This window comes from Heterodontus francisci, chromosome 2, assembly GCF_036365525.1.
Source record: "Heterodontus francisci isolate sHetFra1 chromosome 2, sHetFra1.hap1, whole genome shotgun sequence".
Lineage (NCBI taxonomy): Eukaryota > Metazoa > Chordata > Chondrichthyes > Heterodontiformes > Heterodontidae > Heterodontus > Heterodontus francisci.
The window spans coordinates 57,187,683-57,205,480 of record NC_090372.1 but is presented as its reverse complement, the minus strand read 5'-3'; the positions used below and the strand labels follow the sequence as shown (position 1 = coordinate 57,205,480).

General features: G+C 42.6%; 1 protein-coding gene across 10 annotated transcripts in view; it reads left to right on the top strand.

Moving 5' to 3' along the window:
- The window catches only part of LOC137384444 (nestin-like), a 125,167-nt gene that overhangs the window by 91,286 nt on the left and 16,083 nt on the right, over positions 1-17,798 (top strand). For 8 of the 10 annotated variants that reach the window (XR_010977590.1, XR_010977591.1, XM_068058515.1 and 5 more), the window contains one exon: positions 2,878-3,147. Coding sequence is in view for 8 of the 10 variants with exons in the window: in XM_068058515.1 (XP_067914616.1) it covers positions 2,878-3,147 (270 nt within the window). In the remaining 2 variants the exon portion in view is untranslated. Of the gene's footprint in view, positions 1-2,877; positions 3,148-4,114; positions 4,819-10,435; positions 10,641-17,798 lie in introns of those variants that run through there. The other 2 variants (XM_068058581.1, XM_068058563.1) reach the window with 2 other exon arrangements.

Below are 17,798 nucleotides of genomic sequence, written 5' to 3'. Positions count from 1 at the left end.
ATAGAGGAATAGAGCATAAGAGCAAGGAAGTTATGGTGAACCTTTATTAAACACTGCTTTGGCCTCAACTGGAGTATTGTGTCCAATTCAGGGCACCACACTTTAGGAAGGATGTGAAAGCATTAGAAAGGGTGCAGAAAATATTTACGAGCATGTTTCCAGGGATGAGGAAGTTCAGTTACAAGGATAGATTAAAGAAGCTGGGGCTGCTGTTAGAGAAGGTTGAGAGGAGATTTGATAGAGGTTTGCAAAATCATGAGGAGTTTGGACAGAGTAGGTGGGGTGAAACTGTTCCCATTGGCTGAAGGGTCAAGAACCGGAGGACACTGATTAAGGTGAATGGCAAAAGAACCAAGGAAGACATGAGGAAAATCTTTTTTACGCAGCAAGTGGTTATGATTTGGAATGCACTGAATGAGTGTGTTGGAGGCAGATTCAATCATGGCTTTCAAAAGGGAATTGAATAATTATCTGAAGAGAAAGTATTTGCAGGGCTATGGGGAAAAGGTGGGGGAATGGGACTAGCTGAGTTGCTCTTGCAGAGAGCTGACACGGATATGATGAGCTGAATGGCCGCCTTCTGTGTTGTAACCATTCTATGATTCTAACTGTTGTGGCTGAAATGCTTTCCTACTATAGAACATAGAACAGTACAGCATAGTACAGGCCCTTCGGCCCACGATGTTGTGCCGAACCTTTAACCTACTCTAAGATCAAACTAACTACCTACCCTTCATTCTACTATCATCCATGTACCTATCCAACAGTCGCTTAAATGCCCCTAACGTATCTGCTTCGACTACCACTGCTGGCAGTGCATTCCACGCACCCACCACTCTCTGTGTAAAGAACCTACCTCTGACATCTCCCCGAAACCTTCCTCCAATCATCTTAAAATTATGCCCCCTGGTGATAGCCCTTTCCACCCTGGGAAAAAGTCTCTGACTATCCACTCTATCTATGCTTCTCATCATCTTGTACCCCTCTATCAAGTCACCTCTCATCCTTCTTCGCTCCAATGAGAAAAGCCCTAGCTCCCTCAATCTTTCTTCGTAGGACATGCCCTCCAGTCCAGGCAGCATCCTGGTAAATCTCCTCTGCACCCTCTCTAAAGCTTCCACATCCTTCCTATAATGAGGCGACCAGAACTGAACACAATATTCCAAGTGTGGTTGAACCAGGGCCTTATAGAGCTGCAGCATAACCTCGCGGCTCTTAAACTCAATCCGCCTGTTAATGAAAGCCAACACACCATACGCCTTCTTAACAACCCTATCAACTTGGGTGGCAACTTTGAGCGATCTATGGACATGGACCCCAAGATCCCACTGTTCCTCCACACTACCAAGAATCCTGTCTTTAAGCCTGTATTCTGCATTCATATTCGACCTTCCAAAATGAATCACTTCACGCTTTTCCAGGTTGAACTCCATCTGCCACTTCTCAGCCCAGCTCTGCATCCTGTCAATGTCCCGTTGCAATGTCCCGACAACAGCCTTCCACACTATCCACAACTCCAGCAACCTTCATGTCATCGGCAAACTTGCTAACCCAGCCTTCCACTTCCTCATCCAAGTCATTTATAAAAATCACAAAGAGCAGAGGTCTCAGAACAGATCCTTGTGGAACACCACTGGTCACCAAGCTCCATGCTGAATACTTTCCATCTGCTACCACCCTCTGTCTTCTATGGGCCAGCCAATTTTGTATCCAGACAGCCAACTTTCCCTGAATCCCGTGCCTCCTTACTTTCTGAATGAGCCTACCATGGGGAACCTTATCAAACGCCTTGCTGAAATCCATATACACCACATCCACTGCTCTTCCTTCATCAATGTGTTTTGTCACATCTTCAAAGAATTCAATAAGGCTTGTGAGGCATGACCTGCCCCTCACAAAGCCATGCTGACTGTCTCTGATCAAACCATGCTTTTCCAAATAATCGAAAATCCTGTCTCTCAGAATCCTTTCCAATAATTTGCCCACTACAGACGTAAGACTGACTGGTCTATAATTCCCAGGGTTATCCCTATTCCCTTTCTTGAACAAGGGAACAACATTTGCCACCCTCCAATCATCCGGTACTACTTCAGTAGACAGTGAAGACGCAAAGATCATGGCCAAAGGCGCAGCAATCTCTTCCCTTGCTTCCCGTAATATCCCTGGGTATATCCCGTCTGGCCCCGGGGACTTATCTGTCCTCATATCATTCAAAATTTCCAGCATATCCTCCCTCTTAACCTCAACATGTGGTTGTTTAATACTTGTTGAACTGAATGCTTTATTCTGACAAATTATTACTTGTGTGCTTTTTTCAAAACTCCTTGTGTGTTTGTAAGCACATTTATAAACTTGCTTATTGTGTGATTAGTGTTTTAACATACTATACCATAAATTGGTAGGCTGCTTTGCACTTTTTTTTTCTTCCTGTCTTTTGTTTATATTCCCCTCTGTCTCTCTCAGTCTTCTGTTCTCCCACCTCCCCCTTCACCACCCTACTGAGGGAATAAAAACTTCTGAATCTCTAATTTCTGATGTACTTGCATCAAGTGCAGACCTGAGTCCAATGCTCTCTACCCAGGGTCAAGTCACTTCAGACTGGACTCAAGTAATGCCTATTACCAGTTGGCATTGGCAAGTCTTTGGTGCAGGATGCTGTTTCATGGGAAATAGTATGTGAAGCAATAGACCTGAAGGACCCCTTGTGAACTTATTTTTAACACTAGGGAACAGTGCATTTTAAAAAAATTTCCACTCATTTAAATAAGCATGTGTGAAATCTGATTATTTGCAAAAGGTGTTAACAGCTGGAATTACAAAATATCTGGTAATAGCGGAATCAATACATGGTGATTTTTATCTTTCTTCTTTCGCCAGTGGTCACAAATAGGTGAAATGGATTCCTTGGAAAAACGACAGGCTGCCTGTGAAGAGGTGTTCAAAAATGACCAAGAAGAATACAGGTTCTATGAAGCTATGAAAATTCTCATGTTGGCTAAGGCCATTGCACTTGATAGTGATAAAGTACAAGAAAAAGAAGTTCCTCTATTCTGTTGGCTGCTGTTTGCTCGTGATACTTCTACTGACCCTTACCAGTTCATGAAAAATCATTTGAATCATGTTGGCTACACTGGTGGACTGGATCAGGTAAGTGATTGCAATATCAAAAATCTTGGAATAAACTACCAAAGATCAGGAGCAGTGCTTCACCATGAGTCCAAAATTCCCATTTCACTCTCCTCAGATTTAGTATTAGTTTTCATGAATGTAGTGTAATTTATTTTATTCTGCAGAGCACAAGGGCACTATTTATTCTCTGCATTTCTTTCATGTGCCATTTTATTTTTCATGAGCTCTACAGAAAGTAAAATAGCTCCAGTGCTAACCCGAATATTGATTTTGAACTGTGGCATAGGCCACTTAAGCCCTAAGTTGATAAAAGTAAAACATAGAAAATAGGAGCAGGAGTAGGCCATTCGGCGCTTCGAGCCTGCTCCACCATTCATTATGATCATGGCTGATCATCCAACTCCGTAACCTGTTTCCGCTTTTCCCCCATATCCTTGGATCCATTTTCGCCCCAAGAGCTATATCTAACTCCTTCTTGAAAACATACTATGTTTTGGCCTCAACTGCTTTCCGTGGTAGCAAATTCCACAGGCTTACCACTCTCTGGGTGAAGAAATTTCTCCTCATCTCAGTCCTGAAAGGTTTACCCCGTATCCTTAGATTATGACCCCTGGTTCTGTACTCCCCCACCATCGGGAACATCCTTTCTGCATCTACCCTGTCAAGTCCTGTTAGAATTTTATAGGTTTCTATGAGATTCCCCCTCACTCTTCTGAACTCCAGCGAATATAATCCTAACCGACTCAATCTCTCCTCATAAGTCAGTCCCACCATCCCAGGAATCAGTCTGGTAAACCTTCACTGCACTTCCTCTTTTAAGATGTATCTAGACAGATACATGAATGGGCAGGAAGTAAAGAGATACAGACCCTTAGAAAATAGGCGACAGGTTTAGAGGGAGGATTTGGAGCGGCGTAGGCTTGGAGGGCCGAAGGACCTGTTCCTGTGCTGTAATTTTCTTTGTTCTTTGTTCCTCTATCGCAAGATCCTTCCTCAGATAAGGAGACCAAAACTGCACACAATATTCCAGGTGTGGGCCTCACCAAGGCCCTGTATAATTGCAGCAAGACATCCCTGCTTCTGTACGCGAATCCTCTCGCTATGAAGGCCAACATACCATTTGCCCTTTTTACCGCCTGTTGCACCTGCATGCTTACCTTCAGCGACTGGAGTACGAGAACACCCAGGTCTCATTGCATATTCCCCTCTTTCAGTTTATAGCCTTTCAGATAATAACCTGCCTTCCTGTTTTTGCTACCAAAGTGGATAACCTCACATTTATCCACATTATACTGCATCTGCCATGCATTTGTCCACTCGCCCAACTTGTCCAAATCACCCTGAAGCCTGCCACTCTCACCCTCCCACCCAGTTTTGTGTCATCTGCAAATTTGGAGATATTACATTTAGTTCCCACATCTAAATCATTAATATATATTGTGAATAGCTGGGGTCCTGGCACAGATCCCTGCAGTACCCCACTAGTCATTTGGAATGCCTACCATTCAGAAAAAGACCTGTTTATTCCTACTCTTTGTTTTTTGTCTGCCAACCAATTTTCTATCCAATGCATTACACTACCCCCAATCCCATACGCTTTAATTTTACACACGAACCTCTTATGTGGGACTTTGTTGAAAGCTTTCTGAAAGTCCAAATAAGCCACATCCACTGGCTCCCTCTCATCAACTCTACTAGTTACATCCTTGAAGAATTCTAGTAGATTTGTCAAGCATGATTTCCCTTTCGTAAATCCATGCTGACTCTGATTCTAGTTATTGTAAGTTGATATTAATAATTTATTATTATAAGTAGATTTCGTTATTGTCTTATCTGGCGAGTAAGCAAAAACGAATTTGTCGAAATGTGAGACCATCCTTGAATTCATTCTTGGGATGTGGGTGTCTATCCCTAGTTGGTCTGAGAAGGCTTGCTAGGCCAATTCAGTGGGCAATTAAAAGTCGACCATGATGATGTGGGACTGGATTTACTTATAGGCAAGGTGACTAATATTTCCGTCCCCAAAGGACCTCAGGGAACCAGTTGGGTTTTTATGACACCCAGGTACATTTTTTTTTATTTACAAATTTTATTTTTTTTAAACTGAATTCAAATTTTCAAATTGCCACAATTGGATTTTAACTCTTTCTCTGAATTAGTAAGTCCAGTGACAAAGCTACAACTCTACTGTACACATTTGAGTTGCGTGCAATAAGCAAACATTAAACTTGGAACTAGTATCCCATCAGGATTCAGAATGCGTGTTATTCTATTACTTCTCAACCTCTAAATTAATTCAAAACAATATATGGTTGACTGCAACGTTTATATTTTGTTGCAAATATTGTTGAATATGTTACTGATGAATTAAAGTGTTAATTTGTCTTTTTGGCATTCTTTTTTAAAAGAACTGTTTTCTATCTTAACGAAACAGGAAATGAAAAAATACTAGTCCTTTTAGTCTCCTGTGTATTCTCTTTTTTACTCTCAATGGTGATTTTTAATTTATTTTTATCTAGGGGCGGCACAGTGGCGCAGTGGTTAGCACTGCAGCCTCACAGCTCCAGAAACCCGGGTTCGATTCTGGGTACTGCCTGTGCGAGTTTGCAAGTTCTCCCTGTGACCGCGTGGGTTTCCGCCGGGTGCTCCGGTTTCCTCCCACAGCCAAAGACTTTCAGGTTGATAGGTAAATTGGCCATTGTAAATTGCCCCTAGTGTAGGTAGGTGGTAGGAGAATGGTGGGGATGTGGGATTAATGTAGGATTAGTATAAATGGGTGGTTGTTGGTCGGCACAGACTAGGTGGGCCAAAGGGCCTGTTTCAGTGCTGTATCTCACTATGACTATGACTATACATGTCCATTCTGCAGAGTCCCACTGAAAATATCCACGGATGGCTACCATGAATATCTTATTCCTCTGGCTTCAATGAAAGCCAAATTTAGCTACATTTAATTTCTTGCTCAGAAATTTATTTTTGTGCAAAAACTATCTTTTCAAGCTGTCCCAAATTGCTGCATGCTGTTTCCTGATTCTAAGATTGAGCACTGAGGAAAAGCAGGACAGAGTGACATGCTCTGGATTTTCCTTTCTCCGTTAGGCGAGTATTTGGTCTCATACGGTGTTTTCCTCAATTGTTTTGACTGAAAGCAACATTTGTAGGGAATTAATAGAATTCTTTCCCTGCTTTAGGCTGTTGGTGCCTTTTAAGCAGAGCCATTAAATAAGACAGTATTGAATGCACATTCTTGAACGGAAAGTGATTCTAATTCCTCCTTTTTTAAAATTCATTCATGGGATGTGGGCGTCACTGGTTATGCCAGCATTTATTGCCCATCCCTAATTGCCCTTGAGAAGGTGGTGGTGAGCTGCCTTCTTGAACCGCTGCAGTCCATGTGAGGTATGTACACCCACAGTGCTGTTAGGAAGGGAGTTGCAGGATTTTGACCCGGCGATATAGTTCCAAGTCAGGATGGTGTGTGACTTGGAGGGGAACTTGCAGGTGGTGATGTTCCCATGCATCTGCTGCTCTTGTCCTTCGAGATGGTAGAGGTTGCAGGTTTGGAAGGTGCTGTTGAAGGAGCCTTTGTGCGTTGCTGCAGTGCATCTTGTAGATGGTACGCACTGCTGCCTCTGTGCGACGGTGGTGGTGGGAGTGAATGTTTGTGAATGGTGTGCCAATCAAGCGGGCTGCTTTGTTCTGGATGGTGTCGAGCTTCTTGAGTGTTGTTGGAGCTGCACCCATCCAGGCATCCTATTTCCTGTTCCTTTAAAGCTGAGTACAAAGAGTGCATCCAGTATCTTTTATTCAGTCTAGATCAGGGTATACCAATTGTGTTTGGATTGCCAACTTGGTTAAGAGGTATTCCTGGAGATTTCCTCACATGGCAATTGCCCACAGCTTGCAGATGTTATTGCATTTTCCTTATAAATGTTAATCCCCTGTAATCAGGAAGCTAATGCAGACAGGCAAAGAAAATGCAGAGGTGTGAACTGCAAATGTGAAATATTAGCTGTACTTTTCTGCCAGGTTGCTATCAGCAGTGAGATTAATTTTCCATTTCTCAAGACTCTCAGACAATCTGGCAGGGTTGGAAACTCTAGACTCTGTTTTTAAGCTGTTCAAGCAAAATCAGGTGGCACCTCAATAGGACTAGGATCAATGCCCTCGTGGGGAGATTCACTAAGTGTGTTTGAGGTGGGTTTAAACTAAATTGGCAAGGGGATGGGCATGAGCATCTAGAAGTAGAAAAGAGGAATAAGGTAGATAAAGGAGTGAGAGTGTTGGATAGTACGCGAGAAGGAAGTAGTACAATATTAGATAGGAGCAGACTAAGGACTACAAGGAATACAAAGACAGGTTTACAATGCATGTATGTAAATACACAAAGTGTGGTGAATACGATTGGTGAGCTACGAGAACAAATAGCCATGTAGGAATATGATGTAGTGGTAATAATGGAACGTGGCTTAAAAATGGCGAGGGCTGGGTGCTTAATATTCAAGGATACAAAGTGTTCAGAAAAGATAGGGAAGGACAAAAGACAGGTGGGGTGACAGGACTGATTATGGAAGACATTGTAGTGTTTGAAAGAGAGGATGTCCTTTAGGGGACAAAGACAGAATCCATTTGATCAGAGTTGAGAAGCAAAAAGGGTATGATCACACTAATGGGGGTATTCTATATGCCTCCAAATACTGAGAGAGATAGAGGAGCAAATCTGCAGGGAAATCACAGAGATGTGCAAGAACTATAGAGTAGTGATATTGGGGGACTTTTATTCCATTTGATATTTGGAAAATTATATTAGAGTGAAGGTTAAGGAGGGGGAGGAATTTCTGAAATGAGAACAGAAAGTGCTGGTACTCAGCAGGTCTGGCAGCATCTGTAGAGAGAGAAACAGAGTTAACGTTTCACATCTGTGACACTTTATCAGAACTGTAAAAGGTTAGAAATGTAACAGTTTTTGAGCAAGTGAAAGGGGTGGGGGAAGAAGAACAAAGGGGAACGTCTCTGATAGGACAGAGGGCAGGAGAGATTAAATAACAGAGATGTCATGGAATAAAAGAGGCATTTGTCCGGAGAGAGTGCTAAGCTCTGTCCGAAAGCAAAAACATGAAAAGCAAGTTTAAGACTGACGCATTGTTAAAATATAAATAATGAAATAAAATTTTTATATATAATATGTAATATATAAAACTAATGGGACCCATGGTCTGAAATTATTGAACTCAATATTGAGTCCAGAAGGCCATTGAGTGCCTTCTGGACTCGTTATCAAGTTCAGTAATTTCTGAAATGTGTTCAGGAGAATTCCTTTGACCCGTATGTTCTCGGCCTAACTAGGAAGGAGTCATTGCTGGGTCTGGTGCTGGAGAATGAGGGGGGAACACTTGGGTAAGAGTGATCATTGATTAGCAATGGAGAAGAGCAAGGAACAATCTAAAGTAGAACCTCTAAATTGGAAGAGGGCTAACGTCAAGGGATGAGAGAGGATCTAGCCAGGGCAAAATGGAATCAAAGATTGACAGGAATAACTGTAAGGGAACAATGGGTGATAATGAGGAGATATTTCAGGTACAGGCTAGGTACATTCCAACAAGGGCGAAAGGTAGGGGAACCAAAACCAGGGCTCCTTGGATTTTGAGGGAGATGGAGAATATGATGAGACAAAAAAAGATGGTGCATGATGCATGTTATGTGAATTCTTCAAGTGAGACCAGGCCAAATACAATAAGTTGAGAGGGGAAGTGAAGAGGAAACTATGACTGGCAAAGAGAAAATGTGAGAACAGAATGACAGTTGACATAAAAGGGAACTGACAAATCTTCTACTGACATGTAAATAGTGAGCAGGTAGTACGAGGTGGGATGGAGTGTATTAGAGACAAAGAGGGCGATGTTTGTTTAGAGGTCCAGGTCAACGCTAGAATACTTAATGAGTACTCCGTATTGGTGCTTTACTAAGGAAAAGGATGCTGACAAAATATCAGTAGAACTGGAGGTGTTGGAGGTAATAGACGAGATGAAAATTGATGGGTAGGATGTACTGGAAAGGCTCACTATGTTTAGAGTGGATAAGTCATCTGGTCCGGATGGCTTGCATCCCAGGTTACTAAAGGGAGTGGAAGGGCTTGTCATAATCTTCCATCGATACAGGGGAGGTGCCAGAGGATTGGAAGAGTGACAAATGTGAAAATAACTACAGGCCAGTCATGTTTAACATCATTGGTGGGTAAGGTTTTAGAAACAATAATCAGGGTAAAAAAAATCAACAGGTATTTGGAAATGTTTGAGTTAATTAGTGAGAGCCAGCACGGATTTATAAAAGGCAGATTATGCTTGACGAATCTGATCGATATTTTTGATGAAGTAACAGAAGGTTGATGAACTGAAAGCATTTGGATGTTGCCTCCTGTGTTATATGGGAAGTTGTGGACACTTCAAGTGGCCTTGCTGAACACGTCTGCAGGAAGTGTCACCAGCTGCAGAAACTTGAAATCCGGGTTTTGAAACTTGAGCTGCGACTGGAGTCACTGGGGCGCATCCATGAGGCTGAGTACTATGTGGGTAGCACACCACAGGTTAGGAGCGTGCAGACAGAAAGGGAATGGGTGACCACCAGAAAGTCTAGGAGGACCAGGCAGGTAGTGCAGAAGTCCTCCGAATCTGTCTCACTCACGAACCGGTTTTCCATTTTGGACACTCGTGAGGGCGATGGTTCCTCAGAGGTGTTTGCAAGAGCCAAGTTTGGGGCACCATGGGAGGCTCAGCTGCACAGACGAGAAGGAAGATGAGTGGAAGAGAAAGAAGTAGAGATTTGATAGGGGAACAGACAAGCATTTCTGCGGCCATAGACGTGACTGCAGGATAGTATGTTGTCTCCCTGTGCCAGGGTCAAAGATGGGGCGGCACAGTGGCGCAGTGGTTAGCACCGCAGCCTCACAGCTCCAGGGACCCGGGTTCGATTCCAGGTACTGCCTGTGTGGAGTTTGCAAGTTCTCCCTGTGTCTGCGTGGGTTTTCTCCGGGTGCTCCGGTTTCCTCCCACAGCCAAAAGACTTGCAGGTTGATAGGTAAATTGGCCATTATAAATTGCCCCGAGTATAGGTAGGTGGTAGGGGAATATAGGGACAGGTGAGGATGTGGTAGGAATATGGGATTAGTGTAGGATTAGTATAAATGGGTGGTTAATGGTCGGCACAGACTCGGTGGGCTGTAGGGTCTGTTTCAGTGCTGTATCTCTAAATCTTAAAAAAAAATCTAAATCAGTTTGGACAAGCATTTTACTTTTTAATGCATTTCTAGGTTATTGAGCAGCCTTAGCTCTTCCTGGAGAGTTGTATCGCATTAAGTTGAAAGGCAATCCCGATGCGCAGAAGGACGAGTTCACAGTAGTGAACCTTTTTTTCATTCGTTCATGGGATGTGGGCATCGCTGGCTAGGACAGCATTTATTGCCCATCCTCTGTTTGCTGATCTATCTCATGGTACAGACGATGGATTATTGGTGAAGTAAGCACTTTTTAAAAAAACTACTGATTAATCTGAGCAAATGTATTTTCAGAAAGAATCAGGTAGAGTATCTTGCAACAGACCTTGTCCAGGCAGATAACTGTAATTTGACACATAACAGAGTGTCCCTTTTGAGTTGGGACATATCAAATCCAAACCAGTCAAACTCCTGCATTTTTTGGCGTCCACAGCGACTGCTTCATTTAATAATAGGATAAAGACCCCCTTTTTACTAGGAACTACACCAAAGTGCTAGCATTGGGGAATGTTGGTCTCTCTCTCCTTGCAGCTGTGCCAGTTCTGATTTACTGCTGTACCCACTGTGGCATATTCTAACTGGAGATGCAGGAATATATGGAGTAAGTTGAAAATGGTGAGAGCGTTGGAATTTGCATGCTATGGTGTCTCTTTTGGTGTTGCAGGCAAACCAGAACTGTGATTTGCGGGTAGATTTTCAGCTTACCACTTAAAATGTAAAACTGGTTTTGGATCGCTACCTGTTATGGAAACTGGCCAGTTTTTATTTCCATTGAAGTCGATGGAAATAAAAATGGGTGGTCTCTGTAAGGAATGGCTGATATATAAGGCAAAATTTTACTGTCTGGTCGTAAGTTGAAAATTTACCTTAGGATTTCTAAACCAACATGTCTCATGTTGAGTGAAAGGATGAAAGTAAGTTATTTTGGACAGTTGTGATGCGTTTATGCGCACCTATTCTGGTTAAGATGATTTCATTTAATCTCAGCAGGGGTAGTTGCCAGGGTAGTCTCATAAGATTCTGCTTCTTGGGATGAGAATTAATTAAATGAAAAGGTTAAAACCCATTTATAGAGTCAGTCAGGTCCAACTAAGGATGCAAGAAGGGAATTAAGATGTCATATCCCCTGATGGAAGCTGAGCCGAAAGGAAATAAAACAAAAAGTGAATTACCCTTCTGTTCTAGAGAATATGGCATGTTTTTGTTATATTGTGATGTTATGGGAAGCGTTGAGATGCTTTTAAGGTCTGAAATTTCTACCTTGGTTCAGTCATATGTATTCTGCACCATAAACGATTGGTTCACAAACCATTCCTCAATAGGGGGAGTACATTTTTATATCCCCCAGATTATGTTCTCAAAGAATAAAGAACAGTACAGCACAGGAACAGGCCATTCGGCCTGCCAACTCTTGGACTCAATACCCCGTCCGATGAAGGAAAGCATGCCGTATGCCTTCTTGACCACTCTATTGACCTGCGTTGCCACCTTCAGGGAACAATGGACCTGAACACCCAAATCTCTCTGTACATCAATTTTCCCCAGAACTTTTCCATTTATTGTATAGTTCACTGTTGAATTGGATCTTCCAAAATGCATCACCTCGCATTTGCCCGGATTGAACTCCATCTGCCATTTCTCTGCCCAACTCTCCAATCTATCTATATTCTGCTGTATTCTCTGACAGTCCCCTTCACTGTCTGCTACTCCACCAATCTTAGTGTCGTCTGCAAACTTGCTAATCAAAGCACCTATACTTTCCTCCAAATCATTTATGTATATCACAAACAACAGTGGTCCCAGCACGGATCCCTGTGGAACACCACTGGTCACACGTCTCCATTTTGAGAAACTCCCTTCCACTGCTACTCTCTGTCTCCTGTTGCCCAGCCAGTTCTTTATCCATTTAGCTAGTACACCCTGGACCCCGTACAACTTCACTTTCTCCATCAACCTACCATGGGGAGCCTTATCAAACGCCTTACTGAAGTCCATGTATATGACATCTACAGCCCTTCCCTCATCAATCAACTTTGTCACTTCCTCAAAAAATTCTATTGTTGGTAAGACATGACCTTCCCTGCACAAAACCATGTTGCCTATCACTGATAAGCCCATTTTCTTCCAAATGGAAATAGATCCTATCCCTCAGTATCTTCTCCAGCAGCTTCCCTACCACTGACGTCAGGCTCACCGGTCTATAATTACCTGGATTATCCCTGCTACCCTTCTTAAACAAGGGGACAACATTAGCAATTCTACAGTCCTCTGGGACCTCACCCGTGTTTAAGGATGCTGCAAAGATATCTGCTGGTTACAAGGTTTTCAGACAAGATAGTGAGGAGGGTGAAAAGGGAGGGGGGTGGTAATTTTGGTTAGAGAAGCAATTACAGCTATGAGGAGGGATGATTTGTTAGAAGGGTCATCAATTGAGGCTGTGTGGATTGAGCTTAGGAACAAAAAAGGGGCAGTCACACTACTGGGAGTGTACTATAGACCCCTGAACAGTCAGAGGGAGATAGAAGAGCAAATATGTAGGCAATCCTCTGAGAAGTGCAAAAACAATAGGGCAGTAATACTAGGGGATTTTAACTACCCCAATATTAACTGGGATAGTTTTAGTGTGAAAGGAATGGAGGAGCAGAATTCCTGAGGTGCATTCAGCAGAACGTTTTTGGCCAGTATGTAGCAAGTCCTAGAGAGAGTGTGGTTCTGGACTTAGTTTTAGGTAATGAAGCTGGGCAGGTGGAAGGAGTGGCAGTGGGAGAGCATTTTGGTGGTAGTGATCATAATTCAGTTAGCTTTAACATAATTATGGAAAAGGACAGAGATAGAACAGGAGTTAGAGTTCGCAATTGGTGTAAGGCCAATTTTACTAAGCTGAGAAATGATTTAGCAAAAGTGGACTGGAAACAGCTACTTGAAGGTAAATCAATGCCAGGGCAGTGGAAGGCTTTAAAAGGGGAGATTCCTTTAAAAGAGGATTCATGTTCTCACAAAGAGAAAGGGTGGGATGGCCAAATCTAGAGGCTTCTGGATGTCAACGAGCTTACAGGATAAGATGAGGCAAAAAGGAAAGCTTATGTCCGACACCGAGAACTCAATACTACAGAAAGCCAAGAGTATAGAAAGTGGAGGGGTGAAATCAAAAAGGAAATTAGGAAAGCAAAGACAGGGCATGAAAGAATATTGGCAAGTACAATCAAGGAGAACCCAAAGATGTTTTATCAATACATTAAAAGTAAGAGGATAACTAAGGAAAGAGTAGGGCCCATAAAAGACCGTAAAGGTAACCAGTGTGTGGAGGCAGAAAATGCGGGTATGGTTCTTAATGAATCATTCTCAAAAGAGGGGGACAATGCAGCTGTTGTAGTTGAGGAGGGGTGTGAAGTAGTGCATGTGATAAACATAGGGAGTGAGGAAGTATTAAGGGGATTAACATCCTTGAAAGTGGATAATTCGCCAGGGCCAGGTGAAATGTACCCCAGGCTGTTAAAAGAAGCCAAGGAGGAAATAGCGGAAGGTCTGACCATCATTTTCCAATCCTCACTGGAAACATGTGTTGTGCCTGAGGATTGGAGGTCTGCTAATGTTGTACCTTTGTTTAAAAAGGGAGTGAAGGATAGACCAAATAATTACAGGCCAGTCAGTCAAACCTCGGTAGTGGCAAATTATTGGAATCAATTCTGAGAGTCAGGATAAACTGTCACTTAGAAAGGCACGAATTAATCAATGATATTCAACATGGATTTGTTTAGGAAAGGTCATGTCTGACTAATGATAGAATTTTTTGAGGAAATAATGAGGATTGATGAGGGTCTACATGGATTTTAGCAAGGCTTTTGACATGGTCCAACATGGTAGACTGGTTCAAAAAAAAACCTAAATGGCTATGGGATCCAGGGGAATGTAGCAAACTGGATCCAAAATTGGCTCAATGGCAGAAAACAAAGGGTAATTGTTGACGGGTGTTTTTTGCGACTGGAAGGCTGTTTTCATTGTGGTTCTGCAGGACTCAGTACTGGGTGTCCAGCTTTTTGTAGTACGTATTAATGATTTGAACGTAAATATAGGGGGAATAATGATCAAGAAGTTTGCAGACAACTCAAAAATTGGCTGCAGGGTTGATAGCGAGGTGGATAGCTGTAGACTGTAAGAAGATTTCAGTGGACTGGTCAGGTGGGCAGAAAAATGGCAAATGGAATTTAACCCAGAAAGGTGTGAGGTGATACATTTGGAGAGGTCAATCAAGGCAAAGGAATACACAATAAATGGAAGGATACTGAGAGGTGAAGAGCAAGTGAAGGACCTTGGAGTGAATGTCCACAGATCCCTGAAGGTAGCAGGCCGGTCGATAAGGTGGTTACAGAGTATCGGAATAGGGCGATTATGCTGGAACTATATAAAACGATAGTAAGGCCACAACTTGAGTACTGTGTGCAGTTCTGGTCACCTCATTACAGAAAGGGTGTAATTGCACTAGAGAGGGTGCAGAGGAGATTTACAAGGATGTTGCTAGGACTGGAAAAATGCAGCTCTGAGGAAAGATTGGATAGGCTGGGGTTGTTCTCCTTGGAGCAGAGGAGGCTGAGGGGAGATTTGATTAAGATGTACAAAATTTTGAGGGGCTTGGATAGATTGGATGGGAAGGGCCTATTTACCTTAGCTGAAGAGTCAGTGACTAGGGGGCATAGATTTAATGTAATTGGTAGAAGGATTAGAGAGGAGATGAGAAAAAACATTTTTCACCCAGAGGGTGGTGGGGATCTGGAACTCAGTGCCTGAAAGGGTGGTAGAGGCAGAAAACCTCATCTCATTTAAAAGGTGTCTGGATATGCACCTGAAGTGTCGTAACCTGTACAGCTACAGACCAAATGCTGGAAAGTGGGCTTAGGCTGGGTGGCTTGCTTTTTTTTGGCTGGTGCGGTCACGATGGGCCAAGTGGTCTCTTCCTGTGCTGTAAACATTCTATGATTTTATGATTTCTCTGATTCTGTTGTCTGTATGGATTTTTAGAAAGCGTTTGACAAAGTACCACATAAAAGTCTGGTTAACAAAATTGAGGCACATGGAATAGGAGAGTCAGTGTCAGCGTGGATGAAAAAATGGCTTAAGGACAGAAAACAAGAAGTTGTGGTAAATGTTTTTCAGACTGGAGGATGGTAGACAGCAGTGTTCCCCAAGGTTCAATGCTAGGACCACTGCTTTTTTGATATACATATATGACTTGGAAATTGGGATGCACAGTAAAATTTCAACATTTGCCAAATTTGGAGGTATGGCAGACAGTGAGGATGATAATCAACTGCAACAGGACATAGATAGGCTAGCAGAATAGGCAGACAAGTGGCAGTTGGAATTTAATAGAGAAATGTGAGGTGAAGCATTTTGACAAAAGGGATAGGGAGAGGGAATATAGACTAAATGGTACAGTTCTAAAGAGTGTACAGGGACAGAGGGACCTGGGAGGTTTATGTGTCTAGATCTAGAAAGGTGGCAGTACATATTGAGAGAGTATTTAGCACAGCATATGGGATCTTGGGATTTATAAATAGAGGCATTGAGTACAAAAGCAGGGACAATTATGCCAAAGCTTTATAAAGCTCAGGTTAGGCCACAACTTGAGTATTTCGTCCAGTTCTGGTCACCACACTTTTGGAAGGATGTGAGGGTTCTTGACTGCCAATGGGGGTGGTGGAAGTGGAGACGATGAATGATTTCAAAAGGAAATTGAGGAAATAAACACTCGCAGAGCCGGGGAATGGAACTGATTGGATTGTTCTGCAGAGAGCCAGCATGGACTTGATGGGCCAAATGGCCTGCTTCTGTGCCATTATGATTCTATGACTCTACGACTTTTGTAGCAGAGCATTGTGTACCACTACAGTAATAAACCTAAGTACGTCAGAATTTCTATTTATTTCTCAAAAGCTATGCCTTGTGTCACCATATAAATTTCAATACAATAGCTGTAGCAATCTGGTAACTGGCTGGGAGCATGTGCAGTCTGTGCTCCAACCTCAGTGCTTGCTGGGATATATAATTTTACCTTGGCGCATCAAAAAATGTTTTTTATTTTAGCACACAGGCTGAACAATTTCCTCTAACCGTACAGATGAAAAGGCAAGCCTGCACTCTGTTTTGCTGCTTCCAGATCTTTAACGAGCTGCCTATTGCTATTATTGGAAAATCCTGCCCTCTATTTTTCACTAAGCACTTTTTAGCACTGCTGACAGTGCAGTAACTGATTGTCATCAGCCATTGCTGTATCTGCAAGTCAGCAGGGTGGCTGGCCTTGGTGGGGTTGAGGAAAGAAATAGATCTTCTCACAAGATCATTCACTTCTGCAGCTAGATTGTGCTTGCTTAGCAGGGAAGAAATTGCACAGGCACAAGCCACAGACACAAAATTCTACTTTTCTCCCTGGTTGCTATAACCAGTGCCTAGGAGATTCATCTTCCATTCCTGAAGACTCTCAGTTAACTCAGGAGGGTTGGTAACTCTTGTTGTACCTTTTCTGAATATCCTTCCTATTGTGTGGAGCCCAATACTACCCACAATACTCTGAAGCCTTGTTAAGATCTAGAACTCTATTGGCTTTTCTCATAACCTTATCACATTGATGTGGTGCCTTTAATAAAAGCAAAATACTGCAGATGGTAGAAATCTGAAATAAAACCAGGAAGTGCTGGAAATACTCAGCAGGTCTGGCAGCATCTGTGGAGAGAGAAACAGAGTTAACATTTCAGGTTACCTTTCATCAGAACTGCAAAGGTTAGAAATGTAATAGCTTTTGAGCAAGTAAAAGGGGAGAGGAGGGGAAGAAGGCAAAAAGGGAAGGTCTGCAATAGGGTGGAGGGCGGGAGAGATTAAATGACAAAGATGTCATTGGAACAAAAGGCAAAAGGAGTGGTAATCGTAGTAGTAAAAGACAAAGTGTTTGTCCAGGGAGAATGTTATTGGCAGAATAATGAACACTCCATCTGAAAGCAAAAACATGAAAAACAAGTTTAAGACTGGCACATGGTTTAACAAAAACAATCAAAATGGGGGTCATGGTCTGAAAATGTTGAAGTCCGTGTTGAGTCCAGAAGGATGTAAAGTGTCCAATCGGAAGATGAAATGACCTGAAACGTTAACTCTGTTTTTCTCGCACAGATGCTGCCTTTAATGTTCTGTGAAGCTGTACCCCCAAGCCCCTCTGCTGTTTCACAGCACCAAGCCTACTTCAATTCAGAGTATAAGTATTGCTATTTATTTGCAAAAATGCATCACCTCAGATTGAATTCTACCTGTCACTTTTTAGCTCTTTGCCCCATTGCAGTTTCCTTTTGGTCTTTTAAAGAATTAGCTACACCCTAAAATTGTGTGTAGTCTGAAAACTTTGATGCCACTTACT